The following is a 16,343-nucleotide window of genomic DNA, read 5'->3' on the forward strand; positions in this document are numbered from 1 at the left end:
TCAAGGATAAAAAATCTGTTTTTATTTTTTTCGTATCTTCAAAAATGACCGAGATATTAAACGTCAAAATATGGCCTTCGCGCCAAACTCCGGCGAAGCGGCCGCACGGACGTGTGACGTCATCTCGTGACACTGCTATTTCGTCAGTACTTGCCGATACCTACATAGGCTCGTTGCGCTCTCGCGGTTTCGCTTTAAATAATTTGTTTTGCTTATAGTGGACAAACAAAATGGTTAGGAAATATTGTATTGTTCCTATGTGTACTAACTCCAGTGAAAAAACACCCCAAAAATTGTTTTTTTCTGTACCATGTAAACTGTTTTATATTTTTGCAAAAGACACCTAATCTAACACTTAAAGCCCGGTTCTGATACTGTCAAGCGCAAATGTTAAATAGAAGTTTATTGCCTTTTGAACACTTCCTCAAGATCAAGATGCCATATCATGTTCATACATACCTAGCAATGAACTTCTACCTAACAGTTGATACTATTTAATAAGCAGTTCAATGACCTCACAGGCGGCGGCGAGCCGAGCGCGGCGGTTTATTAAATCTAATAATATCAAAATTAAAATGTTAGTTTAAAAGTTCTCATTACACACCCAATCATATAAGACTACCTACCTACAGAGTAGATTCATGCGTTCGTATGATAGCCATCAACCTGACTAAAGTCAGAGGCAGGGGTGACAACTTTTTTTTTTATAATATTATTTTAAAACTATGTTTTCTAAATTTACACTTGGTAGGTACGTAACACTCATTATTTGTAATGCCAGTTCTAACAAACTTTCAATTTTATTACATTTTTATACACACAAAAATATTATTAGTAGTATACGAGTTCAACTTTCTTTACCTGGGTCTAGTTGATGATTGTGTGCGTGGCGATCGAGATCGAGGATATCTTATTTTACAAAAAACACGATGATTAAATTTATAACACATACACATACTCAGACTCTTTAAATATTAAATGCAAATCACTTTTCAAATCAAAACTCCGCATCACCCGCAGTCGAACAAGCGTGTCTGTTGCGTCGTGACGTCAGCGCATAGCGCGCGAAGCAACGCAAATTTAAAAAATCAGTGAAACTTTATAACGCTGTGACTTCGGTAATTTTGATCCGATTTTGATAAAACAAAAACTATTATTATCAGCATAAGTACACAAATTAAATGCAGTATGTTTAATAGTCATATTTTGATGTGCTGGTGTGACTCATTTGCAACATATTGTATCACATTGGCCGTATAAGCAATACACGAGCTCTCGCTTACAGACTCTTATTATAACATAAAGTAATGACAAAGTAAAAGTAGGTAATACTACAATATCATATTCTATCTTATGAAGTACCTGTTATAAGCAATAGTGATTATGACTGACAATAGTGTTTTCCTCTCAATTCCTTTCTTTCTTTACGGAATATTGAGTAGAATGAGTTTCGAAATCAAAGATTAATAAATCTTTATAAACATAATAATGTTTATCACTCAATATGAGTCTCACTGTGTTCGTAGTATTTACAAGTAGCTTATCTCAATCTGCCTTTTTTAACAAAAAGTAGCAGTATGTTATACACACTTTTTGTCTCTAAAACCCTACCAATATATGCCATAAGAAATATTATATAACATAATGTGAGACCAATTAGTTTCCTTTACAGAGTAACTTTTGTTTCAATGTTATTATTGTTTAAGAAAACAAAAGACATTAGGGTGTCTTGTTAGGCCGCCAGTCCCGTGAAACACGGTTGAATATCAGTTTATTCAGAACATAAACTTTCACCTCACTTCGCCAAACCCGAGGGATGATTGATCTTACAATAGCTGTCAGGTTAATTGGCATTTGAATAATGTTTCGCGTCACTTTTGTGAAGTTTCAAACCCATTAGAATACATTTTTTGAGTACTGTTTGTATAAAATATAATAGGACGGCACGTGTAACGTAGAACAAAAGTTCGCTCCCCAACTACCAATCTTTCACTGTCGTGTATACGACTTGCAAGAAAAAAAATATTTGTTTGATATATTGTGTTAAAACTTACGTCGTGGTGGTTATTTCTATCCTTATAATATTAATATCCTAGCCTATTTCATTGAAACAGTGTGTTATTCTGAGTCTTCAGCTAGCATTTGAGTATGCATATTCAACTTTCGCATTTATAATATTAGCAGGATGATTTAACAAGTTTAAAGAAACACAGTAGGTAAACCATGCTGTAATAAGTACCTAACTATTACTCAGCTATTTGATACTTTCTGAACATATTAATTTGTTCAACAAACTTTAAGTTGACTTTGTAACCGCATATTTGGATAGCAAATATAAAATGGAGGTCAGTGGAATAATTATAGGGATTCTCTCAGTTTATTCAAGTTTAATTAAAATATTGTAGAGAAAGTCATTCAGAACTAGAAAATTCTATATAACTACGAATAACGACCAAGTAAACTAATTTAAAACGAGTTATTATTTCTTGTGATTGATACAACCTACAACGTAGAACAACCTACAATTAACATTTTTGTTTTGATACATAAAAATATTTTTATTGATCTTTTCACTTGTGCCGCGAGCACTTATACAAGCATACGAACAACGGACAACGGCAAGGTACAATCAGACCCGAAACAACTATTTCTGGATCGCACTAATATTTGTTCCGTGCGGAAATCGAATGACGCATTGGTAATAGTGTGGCGACCACCTTAACCGACGCGCCCCTGGAAGCAAAAAGTTGCGCTATTCAATTGACGAAATTACATCAATATTTTTTTAAAGAAACAGTTCATGTATCTCTCGCATAAAGTCAAAATAAGTACAATTATTGGAAATACGATATTTTAATAAGGATTGGATTGGAGATTCATTAAATAAAGTTCGTTGACTTATTATTTCTTTATTTTTCTTGAATAAAAAATTGCCGCATCTCATGAGGCGCTTATGCTAATATATTGTAGAATAATAACTTATTTTTCCTCATCCAGCTTAGAATAAAGTGAACAGGAAAAAATCCAATAGTAAAGAAGTCGAATATATTAGTGACAGTAGATATATAAACGCGGTAATTGCTTAAGAGAATACACTTACAAGTTTTTCTTCTTCGAGTTATTTGACACTATGAAACTGTTCAACTACGTCGTATTGGTGATGGCCATGTTGGCTCTCATGGGTGGAGTCAGCGCAGGCCGTAATAAAGTCGCTGAAAAACTCGCCGTAAGTAACCACTTTCCATTTACTAAACCAGTTAGTCCAGTCATTATAGTAAGTTCACCTCGGAATTCGAGATACCCAGCTGTAAGTCTGTAAATACTTGTATATTGACACCCTAAAAGTTGTCTCAAAACCTACATATGGTAGGGTGTACGCAACTATAAAATTTCAAGGTCCAAAGTCCCAAAAACCGGTTTTTTGAGCTTTTTTTGTAAATATCTCATTTCCTACGGAATTTTTGCATTCGTATTCATTACCAATATTGTACAGTATAAAATTCTCTACAAATTTTGTTTGATTTTTTTTTTTACGGTGAACCGTTTTCGAGATAGAGGGCGGAGAGCGCGCGGTCACAGGATCATTTCAAGTCAACCGGTGCCTCCGGTCGAAGATGCGCCATATATAGTTGATGAACTATCGATAAATCAATGATTAATAAATATTTGTCAATTTCTATTAACTATTACATTATTTTTTATTAATTTTTTTCATAACCTATCCACTTTTTATTCAGTATTAATTAACTTATCAACACTTACCTGCCCATGTATTTATTATTTATATATTATTTTATACCATACCATACCTATATTTTATACCACCTTGTATAAAAGTCGTCCCGGACTAAGAAAAGGTTGGGAACCCCTGTACTAAACTGTGCTAATGTGTGTTACGCTTGCTACGCACATATTCGGTTCGTCATTAATCGGCCTAGCCGGCGGCAAAACCGATTGTGTGTAGATAAACCCGTTCGGCACAAGCCGAACAAGTGAGTCGAGTTGGTTTTGTTTTATGATAAATATCGCCGAACCGAACCGAATGCTAGGATGTATAACAGACACCACCAGTGAAAGGTCAGGTGTACCTTCGTCATAACGTGTTCTTCGAGGCACAGACGTACGACCTCAACTTCACACTTTCTAGTTAGAGGCAATCAATGAGACTTTTTTTTGAAACAAAACGTCACAAAACCACTTTTATGCCGGTCCGGGATTAATACCCGATATACATATGTAAAAGAAATTACGTTTTTCCTTAAATCTTTGTATACTTCTAATCTTTTCAACTACGGTTTGTTTGTAATATTATAAAATTCTAAATTTTTATATTTACAGGAACAACTCAGAAAGATAAAACGTCATTAGAAAACTAAAAAAAATATAATTTCATTTAAATTTGGACTGGATATTGTAATTAAATGTTATGCTACTCTTATATTCTTTAAATATATTCAATATGTTTTTAGAATTAGATTGTCAGTGTTACTGTTTTTATTGTAAGTATATTTGTCAATGACTCAATAAACTGTGTATTAAAACCTTTTTTTAGTCTTTACTACTAGTCCACGGATGGGAAAATAGTAAAACACTTTTCTTATACTAATACTGGGCTGTAACAGAAAAAACAGAGAACTAGCGAAACGTGAATGATGGATGATGTTTTTAAATAGAAATTTTACTTATTTTATAACATAAATTATTAGTCTAGTGTTTTAAATGGCTATGTTTCTTCTATCCTGTAAACAGTTACGTAAATCAGACGTTTACAAGGGTAGTAAAGTTTATATGCCTAAACTAAATTCCCTGGGTTAACAAACTTGAAATTTGCCACAAATACTTTAGTTCAAAGTAAATAGTTATCGATTAACAACACAACCCTTAGACAGGGGTAGGTACTATGGGTTGAAAGTTTTATACAAATATTGGTATAGAATTAAAGATAGTCTTTGACTAAATCATATAGATATTACGTAGAGACGTATGTATGGATGTTTGTCACAGTTCCACGTAAAACGACAGGTTGAGATGAAATATTGCACTCTTCTTATTCTATTTTAGTTAAAAAACTACTACAATATGTTTTCTCTTTATCATTTTGCTAAGGAGTGAAAGAAACAAAACTGTAAGCCTTTCATAAATTCATATATTTGTATGAATAAGAGGGTTAGAATGCACACCCAACAGAATTTTATAACTCAAAAATATTTGTATCGCTTGAAACGTTAAACTCAAGGAAGTAGCAACCTAACTGACGGCAGATTGAAGTAGCAGTACAAAATATTGACAGCGGCGAGCTTTGATGTAAGTCGAAGTAAAGCCTTTGTCCAGCCGCAAGGTATTATGAATTCAAACTTTTATAACTTAAAGTTACCACTCGTAGACTTTGCATGCTTCGTAGATATATTAAAGAACTTCACCGGTATATTTTTAACGACACGTCTTACATTAAGAATGAACTAAGATTTACTCAATTTCAGGCTTGATAAATTTTGTGGTTTGCATTAAATATTGAATAGGTTCAACAAAATGTGACGGCATGTAATATTTTCTTCTGCCGTAAGAAAAATACCTTTCTATATGAAAAAAACATTCAGTTGTAACGCTACTGTAAATACCTAAATATTATATTAAGTCGGGGAAAAAGTCTTTTCGCATTTTAGTATGTATGAACTTGTAATAAAATCTATTTGGCTTCAAGAATGACAAATGAGTACACGGTTCATTGGGTTTCTTTCAGTGAGCTCGTGAGGTACCCAAATATCGAGCTTTTTTGTGTAGAGAAAAGATTTTATTACAAGTTCATACATACTATAATGCGAAAAGACTTTTTTCCCGACCTAATATTATTAAATGGAAGGTAAACCTTCAATTTCGTCAAAATCGAGGTCAAGTTACAGTGAACATTTCCACAATTTCAACGTTTGAATGGAGATATTGACATCACAGGAATGCAATCGATGTAAACCTATTAACCACGTTCCAACTGCCGACAACTAGACATTCCATTTGAACACCACTTAATCGATTTGAATTCTGCATACCTGCTGGCACCTCGCCAAAGGCCTTACAAGTGCAGAAAACTTCTAAGAATCTACGCATGAATGAACACATTTACATATTTTCTTCATAAGTTGAAAAGCTTTTAGAAATATTTGCACTTTTACGAAAAAAGGCTTGTGATGACTAAAGGTTTGTATTGAAAAAATGCTTTAAAAAGATACTAATATTCAGAATGATTACGCCCTTTATTTACTCCTAATATTAGCTAAAAGGAATCAAACTCTCAAAACTCAACGTAGTGATGTTCATGATGACGTAACAAAGTAATATAACTGCAGTTATACTTCTAGAACTACAAAAATAGTTCACCCAAAAATCTAAATCAATAATTGTTTTTGTAAAGGGAAGAGACAAAGACTAGTGGACAGCAAAGAGTACCTACGAGTACTATCTATAACCGGGCACTTTGTTGTAGCATGAGCATTTTTTTACTCTCAACCTCTCGTTTCCCGTAAGTATGTATCTTTAACGTGTTAGAATAATAATGATACCTATACTTTTCATAAACATGAAGTTATCACAGATGGATATGTTGATACTAGTACTAGCCTGTTGTGGTCAATCATTGTCAGTCCGGTATGTCTCCGTAATACTAGGAATACATTGTAATAATGTATCAAAGGCATACCAAAAATAATAATATGTGCTGCTTACTATAATTGTGTATAATATATTCGTTATATTTGATAACTTATTATTATTTTATTACCATAACAAAACTTTTCGATGAAAAAAATGTTCTATAAATGTAGATATAACATTTTATTACTATAGATCTATAAGTATTTACAAGTACTTTTCCTAATCAGCAAAGTACTACACTTAAATAAAATAATGGAAAGTAAAGACCAATTAGAACGATTTATTTTATGGTGCTTTATTTTAATTTTATTTATGTTTAGTTCCTTTTTTTTTTCTTTTGTACATATAAAATTATTATTTAATGTATTAATTTAATATTTAGTTTTAATTATTATTGTTAAAATAGATTACTTATTCAAATCAAATTAGAACTAGAAGGAAATCAAGGTATAATGTTTAAGTTACGTACTTCAAATGTATACTTAGAGGAAATATTCCTAGCATTGCGAACATCAGTCACAATGATAAATGATTTTCTTCTTACATCAGTTCCAGACGCAGACTTCACGCATGTTGAAAGTTCGCGAGAACTTCCGACTATTTTCCGGGCTGACAAGCAGCCTATGTGTATGAGAGAAAATAATTATATTATTATGGTAAATAGAATACTAAGGTTCGATTCGCACGAAGCAAATATCGTTAGGACCTACAAGAGTTTCTAAACAGATTGTTTTTTGTCACTAAACCGTACACTTCTTTACAATGTCTTTAGGAACCACACACTCATTTTCACTGTGAAAAGGATTATGTAAGACATTTATATAACTCACTTTTAAGTAGCTACGGAAACAGACGCAAAAGAAAATAAGTATGTAAGTACCTTCTACATTAAATATATTACTACTTAGTACTTACTACGAGTAACACAATGAACTTCTATCGGACAGGAAAATTATTGTCAAAGGATTTAATGTATTATGAAAGTGGGTTTCTTTAACGATGTCATTATGTATTCTGTATGCGGAGATAGAAATCTACTTACAAGAGTAACGCGAATTAGTTTAAAACGGATTTTTAGATTTAATACTCTATCAAAAAGAGAAAAACGTAAGTAGTACTTTACTTACCCATTTACCAGGCAAATGTAAATTCTCTTTTTGAGGAAGGGTCTTGGCGTAGCCATAAACAAGATCAATAATCAATATCTTATTTAATATCAAGAGTAGATAGCAAGATACTTTACCAACAGAATTTTACAATGGGTCTAAGCAGCGAACTCAACAAATAACCAAGTAACGCATAACGAGGTAGTACCAGTGAGTCCAGAAAAACATTATTTTAGCTCTTTATCGTTTTGTCCCCTAATATTTTACCCTAAATGCTCCATTCTGTCGAGACCCTACTTTGAATGGGAATAGAGAAAAGGCAATATATTATTACACTATTTCAAAAGAACTTCTTCAAATTGTCGGCCGACATTGATTAAGTTGTGGGGTAAATCAAATTGGGGACACATGTGCAGTTGTGAGATGATGGTTTCAGTCCTCGATTGTTTGCGAGATGGCATGTGGACGTAATAACCGCAAAGTGCGATTCACTGCCTCGTGTTTCATTACATTCAATCCTCAGTTATACGAACAGGTGTGGACTTTATAGTTTTAATTTTATATTACGAAAATGAAAAGTAATGATAAGCTTTTTCTATAACGGGGTTATTTCTCTTGTCCTGTAGTCATTAACCATGGCCGTTCTTTGGAATACAAACATCTTAAAATTAAGTAAGGACTGTAATCGTCGGTCATTGACATGACCGCGGCTCTGTGCTCAAGTTAAGTGCACTATGACGTGTTACCCTTGTGAATGAAAGATATTGATCACATGTCATATTTTGATTTCCCCTGCCTTCTTTGTTTGAAGATAGATGACGCTTATATGAAGATATCCTTCCATTAAACGTGATAGTTAAAAACTATGGCAAATCACCTCCCATGCAAGTGGTTGACGGTTCAAGTCGAATTTAAGGCAATATAACATCGTAATGAAAACAGCAACTAGCCTAGCAGTGGGATAGTAATGTGTTAATTTTTTGTGAATATATTTTTTCACAGAATATGGATAGTATGTCTTTCATCCAGTTAAGCCCTTCCTAGAACCCGTTTAAGACAGCTTTAAACTACGGAATTGGCTTTAGAAACTTTAGCGTTAGGTGCTCTTCAAAGACAACTTCATAATAATATTCAGTTGCTAATATCATCACATAGAATACCGCTTTGTCTTGAAAGCTTTTGAAAGTGTGAAATTGAAACTCGAGTCAAAGTTATACAATACGACAAAACAGTTTAGGGTGACAAAGCAGTAGCAGACATAACGAGATGTTCGTTCTTTACAGTTTCTTACAGTCTAACATTATAACATTTCTTAATTATATTTCTGGAAATTTACCTTTACGAGTTATGCATCTACCTTGTAATAAGTCATGGAAATTCTTTGTTGATGGTGCCAACAGATTTTCTACCGCATCATACCATTGTTTATATTTCAAGTAACTTTTAATAGGTATAATTTATCGTATAATATAAAAGAGTGTATGCCAAAATCATAACTAAATATCGTTAGCTTGAGTTTATTCGCCAAGTAGAATAAGAACAATTGGTCAATTCTCAAGGATTTAAACCGGCTGCGTCAACTTACACGTTCACCTCCATATTATTATACTTTCGTTTAAATGTAAACCTTAGCTTTTGCTACACGCGGTACTAAAGAAGCTTAAGGAAACTTTTGTGGGATTTCACTGTTCAATGGAATCTCCTGTGCGTAGTTAGTCATCACTTCTTTTTAACATATAAAACGGGTAGGGTTCAAGTAAAAGATACCATTGTTATCCAATATTTGGCAGCAGTAAGAACTGAAGAGACGATACAAACATGAAACTGTTTAGTTTGGTGATCGTAGTTCTCGTTGTACTGGCAGTGTTCCTAGGAAGAAGCACGGCCCATCCTAAGGGCGGAGTAAGCGGATTGAAAAAAGGCGTAAAAGCTGTCGTGAGTACCTTTCTATTAGATGATCTTTCATGAATTCTCTGACTGCATTCATGAATTCTCCATAATCATTTGAAATGCAAATGACAATTGGCTCCATAACAAACATTTCTCGGAGGACTCTTGGGTCACGTTAAAGTGTATCCGAATTTCAACATTCAACAAAATTATAACAAATATAATTAACATTCAACTTGAATTAAATTCTTGACTCATACATTTTCAATTACCCATTCCTTCCTTATTTTGGCGAAAGCTAAGACTTATTCCTCTACCTGTTACTTCAAAACAATCATGGATATCTTAATCCAATATGTACTGAATTCTCCAGCAGATTCTATTGAAGATACCAATTAAGATCTCCCGACTGATCTGACCATGAAGATAAACCTTCAAAGAATGTATTTTTTTAATAGTAACATTATATTTTTCAGAAAGCCGGTCTCAGTGCGCTATCAGCCGTCGGCACCGGTCACGAAATCTACCAACACGTCAAAAGCAAACGCGGTTCAAATTAATTAAAAGTTATTTCTGTTTAAGTTTATTGTTACGTTTTAATAAATTTGTTTGAGCCCATAACTAATTGTTGTTATTCAACAATATTTCGTGGATTTTAGGTCAACTGGAACATGTCCAAAACGCATTTTTTATAAAACAGACAGGCTATTGTTATTGCGAAACTCACTTAAATACAGAATGGTCATACTGCACTTAATGGTACCTAGATATATAACAAATAATTCCTAGACTAAATGACATCAATCATCAGCAATTAATTCTTGGCAAGGTAGGCTTACCAAACAACTATTTTACGACCATAATATTGCATAAACGAATAGGTATAAAAAACTAAAATCTAGATAGGTATATTGGTTTCCATTGAAAACGTGTTTATTAACCTATTGTGTATGCAGTATGTGTAGCTGTGAATGTATAAGCTGTCTGTCCTGCGCAGTACAATTATAATTTTATACTTATGACTAGTGAATGCAATCCCGATCTCGCGGGATCCCGATCTCGCGAGATCCCGTGTATTTTTTCGGGATCAATCCCGAAGCATAATATGACGAGATCCCGTTCGGGATTGTCGGAGAGGGCATTTTCAGCAGCTGGCTACATTGCAATAGACTTAAGATGCTGATTAGAAGATCGTGCTATTGATACACTTTATTTTTAAGAGGCTACTTTCAAAATGCCATGTGATTACTTTTTATTTTGATCTCCTGAAGCTACACCTATTTTTTGATTATGTTCATGTTATTACACCTGTTAATTATATTACGTTGTTAGTAATATTCAAAAATAAAGGCTTTTATTTTCTTTCAAATAATAATTTATTGCATTCACCACACTATCACACACATATTACATTAAACAAGCCGTTTTAATCGTATTATTTTTACTAACTGGACGGGATCCCGAAAATCTCGGGATCCCGCGGGATTGATATTTCTGATCTCGAGGGATCTCGAGTTGACGATCTCGAGTCGGGATTGCATTCCCTACTTATGACATATAGAAATATCGTACGTTCTTTCTATCGAGTTCCCTCTGGAAGCTTAACTTTGAAATCAATGGCAAAAGAGCTGTTCTTTCTGATTAAATGAAGTTATAATATCTGATAAGTAGTATTCTTTAACATGTTAATAAATCTTTATTTCCGACCCAGAACTTCGTTAATATTAATTATTAGCTACTTACGGCATCTACGTATTGTGTTTGTACGTAATCAGAAAAAATATGGCAATTAATTTTGAACTTAATGCTGTCCGTGAATTTTGCTCATTACTCCCGCGTTATCTAATCATAATGAGTTTTAATATTTCCTTTATTAGGTACCTGCAAATAAAACTATAATAAATCAATTTATAAAATTAAAAGCTCTGGGAATTGAACAATTGAAACCTTGTACTAGAGACGCCTTGATCTTTACCACCATGTAAACATAAACTAGTCCCAAAAATTAAGGGATATAAAAAAAGAATCCAAATTTTTGGATGATTTTCAACAAGCTGTAACTCCGAGGAAAATGGTCGTACAGAAAAAATAAAAAAAACAAATTGTAGCTTCAAGTGTCTAATTTTTAGATATGACCATGAAAATTTTTTGTCACGGCCAGGTCTGGAGAAATCCAACGAAAACTACCAAAAAAAAATTTTTCAAAATTTTTTCCCTCCTAAAAAAAGGTCCACGGGCTTCAAAAATTTTTTTTGATTCTTTCGTTCTAAATTTCTTTTAGAAAATTTAATCCTCTTTAATTTGCCGTATTCAAAAAGCCTGTACGACGATTTGCCACGGAGTTATCGTCAATCAAAGCAAAAAAGTTATTTTTGACTTTGATATTCAATAACTCCGGAAATAATGATCGTACAGGAAATCAAAGGAGGGTTTTGAAAACTGCACAATATTCTCTATAAGAAAATGTAAACATCTTCTAAGAAAAAAATTTTTTTTGAATTGAAACCTCGGACTGAAAAAAAGACAAAAATTCGCGAAATTAAGGATATTTGGATAACTTGGTATAACTTTGGATAAAATCGATGAACGAAGAATATAATCGGTAATTTTTCAACCTCAAAGTGTCCCCTAATATCCCTCAAAAATTCAAAGCGCTGCGATTTTTTTTTCATTGTGCCCCGAAGCTTCAAATTCTTTGTTGTTGCAAAAATCACCATTGTGAGCAATTTTGTGATTTTTATTAATTTTTTTAATAAACATTTTTTTTTCTCTCTAAAATCTTTATTTTTTCGATTAAAAATCAAATCGCGTGCCTATGCTCACTCCACGACATCGTCGAGCCCGATTGGCTTATGCGCATGACCATCACGATTGGGGTCGTAGACAGTGGACCAGTGTCTTATGGACTGACGAATCTCGATTTTGACTTCGATCTCTCGTTTTGCGATTTGCTTTTTAATCGAAAAAATAAAGATTTTAGAGAGAAAAAAAAATGTTTATTAAAAAAATGAATAAAAATCACAAAATTGCTCACAAAGGTGATTTTTGCAACAACAAAGAATTTGAAGCTTCGGGGCACAATGAAAAAAAAATCGCAGCGCTTTGAATTTTTGAGGGATATTAGGGGACACTTTGAGGTTGAAAAATTACCGATTATATTCTTCGTTCATCGATTTTATCCAAAGTTATACCAAGTTATCCAAATATCCTTAATTTCGCGAATTTTTGTCTTTTTTTCAGTCCGAGGTTTCAATTCAAAAAAAAATGTTTTCTTAAAAGATGTTTACATTTTCTTATAGAGAATATTGTGCAGTTTTCAAAACCCTCCTTTGATTTCCTGTACGATCATTATTTCCGGAGTTATTGAATATCAAAGTCAAAAATAACTTTTTTGCTTTGATTGACGATAACTCCGTGGCAAATCGTCGTACAGGCTTTTTGAATACGGCAAATTAAAGAGGATTAAATTTTCTAAAAGAAATTTAGAACGAAAGAATCAAAAAAAATTTTTTGAAGCCCGTGGACCTTTTTTTAGGAGGGAAAAAATTTTGAAAAAATATTTTTTGGTAGTTTTCGTTGGATTTCTCCAGACCTGGCCATGACAAAAAATTTTCATGGTCATATCTAAAAATTAGACACTTGAAGCTACAATTTGTTTTTTTTATTTTTTCTGTACGACCATTTTCCTCGGAGTTACAGCTTGTTGAAAATCACCCAAAAATTTGGATTCTTTTTTTATATCCCTTAATTTTTGGGACTAGTGTAAATATAAATCTATACTTACTAATATTAAAATGCTGAAGAGTTTGTTTGAACGCACTAATCTCAAGAACTACTGGTTCGAATTGAAAAAATATTTGTGTGTTGAATAGACCATTTATCGAGGAAGGCTTTAGGCTATATAATATCACGCTGCAACTATTGGTAGCAACGAAAAATGTTACAAAAACGGGGAAAATTATGACCATTCTCTTTTAAGTGACGCAAGCGAAGCAGTGCGAGTCAGCTAGTGATCAATAACGATATACCTATTGTGATGACTAAAATAAAAATTAGTAGATTCAAAACACCTTAACATCTAAAGGTGGTTTGAGTGTAAATTATATGTTACCTGTCTAATTTTATTATCAGTAGGTATTCTTGTCGCGGCAACCTTGATAACTGATGTTCACAGCCGCAATTGTTTGAGGAAATAGTGTGTTTAAAAATTATGCAGCTGCTGCACATGAAGTATTATAATTATTACATTGTTGTTACCATCATTTTGCAATATTTAACACATTTTCTGCACTTATACCTATCTTGTTACGGTCGTTATACGAAAGCTAAAACTTAATAAAAATAAATTATTTAAATTTTTATTCAAGTGGCAGGCCTATGTGCGGATATTTCGTATATTACTAAACTTTCAAATAACTCCTGGAAACCAACGAGTTTTCGTTCGTAGTTCGAGGTTTTAGAAATAATACTGCAAATAATAGAAAGTATCAGCAATTTTTTGATGTAGGAATGACCTCAAAATTGTATAGGTACTCTATCGATTAATTCAATAAAAAGACGACGAAACAAAATTTTTTTAACACACTGTGCACTGTTAGTTAAATAACGTTTTAAACACGTGAGCAGGTAAGTTGTTTTTTTTACATTTCTAAGATCAAGGAATACATGACTTAGGAACTCTAACATGATTCCTATAATCGGTTAACGAGTGGGCAATTCTGAGCATTACTCGCTAATCGCTAGATGTTGATTGATTACTTGACATCGGAGCATAGGTTGAGTAACGATCGGCTCACGTATTACCGTCGAGATTTTCTCATTAGGTTCTACAAATTATTACGTTCTAACAACTACCTATTACAGATTATAAAACTGTCTATTTGTACGCGAAAACTCAAAAACTACAGTAGGTAACTATTTATTATAATAGGTAGATATTGAATAAAATATGCAACGGTGATGATTTGCGTAAAAATAATGAGACTTATGTCCTGCAATGGTTTAAGGAAAAATGTGAATGACGACGATGATGATGATCACAATATACCTTACCATACAATGTTTCCTATTAGATAGGTACCTACTTAAAATAATTAAGCCACGAATATCACTAAATATTTTATTGTGTTACTTTAGTTTCTCCGTCATAAGGTAGGTACCTAGGTATTTAGGTATAACAATGTACCGCAGCAGGCGAGCATCTACGTTATTTCATAGTAAAATAAAATTTAATTTTTTTACTCATTTATTACACAGTTAACGTGCTTTATTTTTACGAATTGTAGCTTGCAATATAAGGTACCTATAAGGGAAACTTTTACTTTTTAAATAGTGGTAAATGAGAAGCAATAGGTGGTCTGATGGAATCAATTAAATGGTCCAAGTTGACACCATTTTCACAGGGCACTGTATCTTCTATCGGTCCTTGTTGCTCTGTCGACAAATCTAAGAACTTAACTCTACTACGCGTGTTTGCATATGGCACGGAAAATTCACTTGAACTTGGGTATTCACAAACAGTCAGTCGTGATGATTTCATTAATATAGATCTAGTTGTTGATGTGGAACTTTCTAAATACCTGACACTGCTATCACCTTCTGATTTATCGCAGCTAAATGATGTAGTATGCGTACCAGACTCTGCGTCTTTTAATAGAACAGAACCAGAGTTCAGAAGCTTCATAGCAATAAGACACGATGGACAAAAAGCACTTCTCGGCAGATCGTTTACGTTAAGATCAAGAGTAACTCTTTCTTCAGCTTGCACTCCTTTATTTCTTAACTTAGTCAGTAAACGTCTCAGGTTCTCCACAAGTACTTTACTTTCGTTGCCTTGATTGCAGGTTCTACAGTTACAAGAAACGTTTGCCAGTTTCTGTCTTAGTATGCGAACTGCTGTTGGTTCTTTGTCATTATCGCATTTTTCTAGATAATGTGATATTTTCCAAGCCATAATAGATTATTCAAGCACCCACGACAGCTAGATATGGGAACATTTTGAGGAGAAAGGTTTTATTGATATAAACTAATTCATCTTATTCAGTGCAGTTACGTACTGCGTTTTGCAATCGTAATAGACAGTCCAGTCCATGTTTGTAAATAATTTAATTTAGTCCACCATAGCTGCCACAAATTATCTGACAAATGTTAGGCCTGTCGAATACAACCATAAATAAGGTATACGTTAACATCATGGAGGATGTATAAACGTACTTCATACTACAGTCATTAGAGCATTTTGGCCAGAAAAAGACATGTCAATGTAACCTACCTTTACGTCTATGTTGGTCAAAGAAAATTAACAAAGGACTCTTCTATTTATACCACGAGTTAGGTAAGCATTATATTTTAATCTTAATACCAATTTAAACACAAAGTAGGTAATAGTATACTAAGCTAAATAAATACAATTTTTTGAACTTTTGTGGTAGAAACAATTGTGACATATTATTATACAAAACGTAGGTACCTAAAAGAAACATCGTGATGAAATCCGTACTACCTACCCGTGCGGCCGTGCATCGAGAGATCGTGGGTTCGATTCCCACACGGAAAAAAATATTAATGCAATCCACAAATAGCTGTTTCGGGTCTGGTCGTATCTATTGTGTCCATTGCTTGTACGTTTGTAAAAGTCCCCACATCTTATAAACAAAAAAAATCGCTGACAGGGAAAGTAATTTACATGTGTGATGAAACCTT

The 16,343-nt window shown here is 33.3% G+C and overlaps 1 protein-coding gene across 1 annotated transcript; it reads left to right on the forward strand.

Moving 5' to 3' along the window:
- Positions 1 to 9,569: 9,569 nt before the first annotated feature.
- Positions 9,570 to 10,201, forward strand: LOC142976288 (uncharacterized). Its single transcript, XM_076119576.1, has 2 exons — positions 9,570 to 9,686; positions 10,118 to 10,201. The coding sequence occupies exons 1-2, from the start codon at positions 9,570 to 9,572 to the stop codon at positions 10,199 to 10,201; spliced, it is 201 nt and encodes a 66-aa protein (XP_075975691.1).
- Positions 10,202 to 16,343: the final 6,142 nt, after the last annotated feature.

The sequence above is a fragment of the Anticarsia gemmatalis genome, chromosome 10, assembly GCF_050436995.1.
Source record: "Anticarsia gemmatalis isolate Benzon Research Colony breed Stoneville strain chromosome 10, ilAntGemm2 primary, whole genome shotgun sequence".
NCBI classification, from domain to species: Eukaryota; Metazoa; Arthropoda; class Insecta; order Lepidoptera; family Erebidae; genus Anticarsia; species Anticarsia gemmatalis.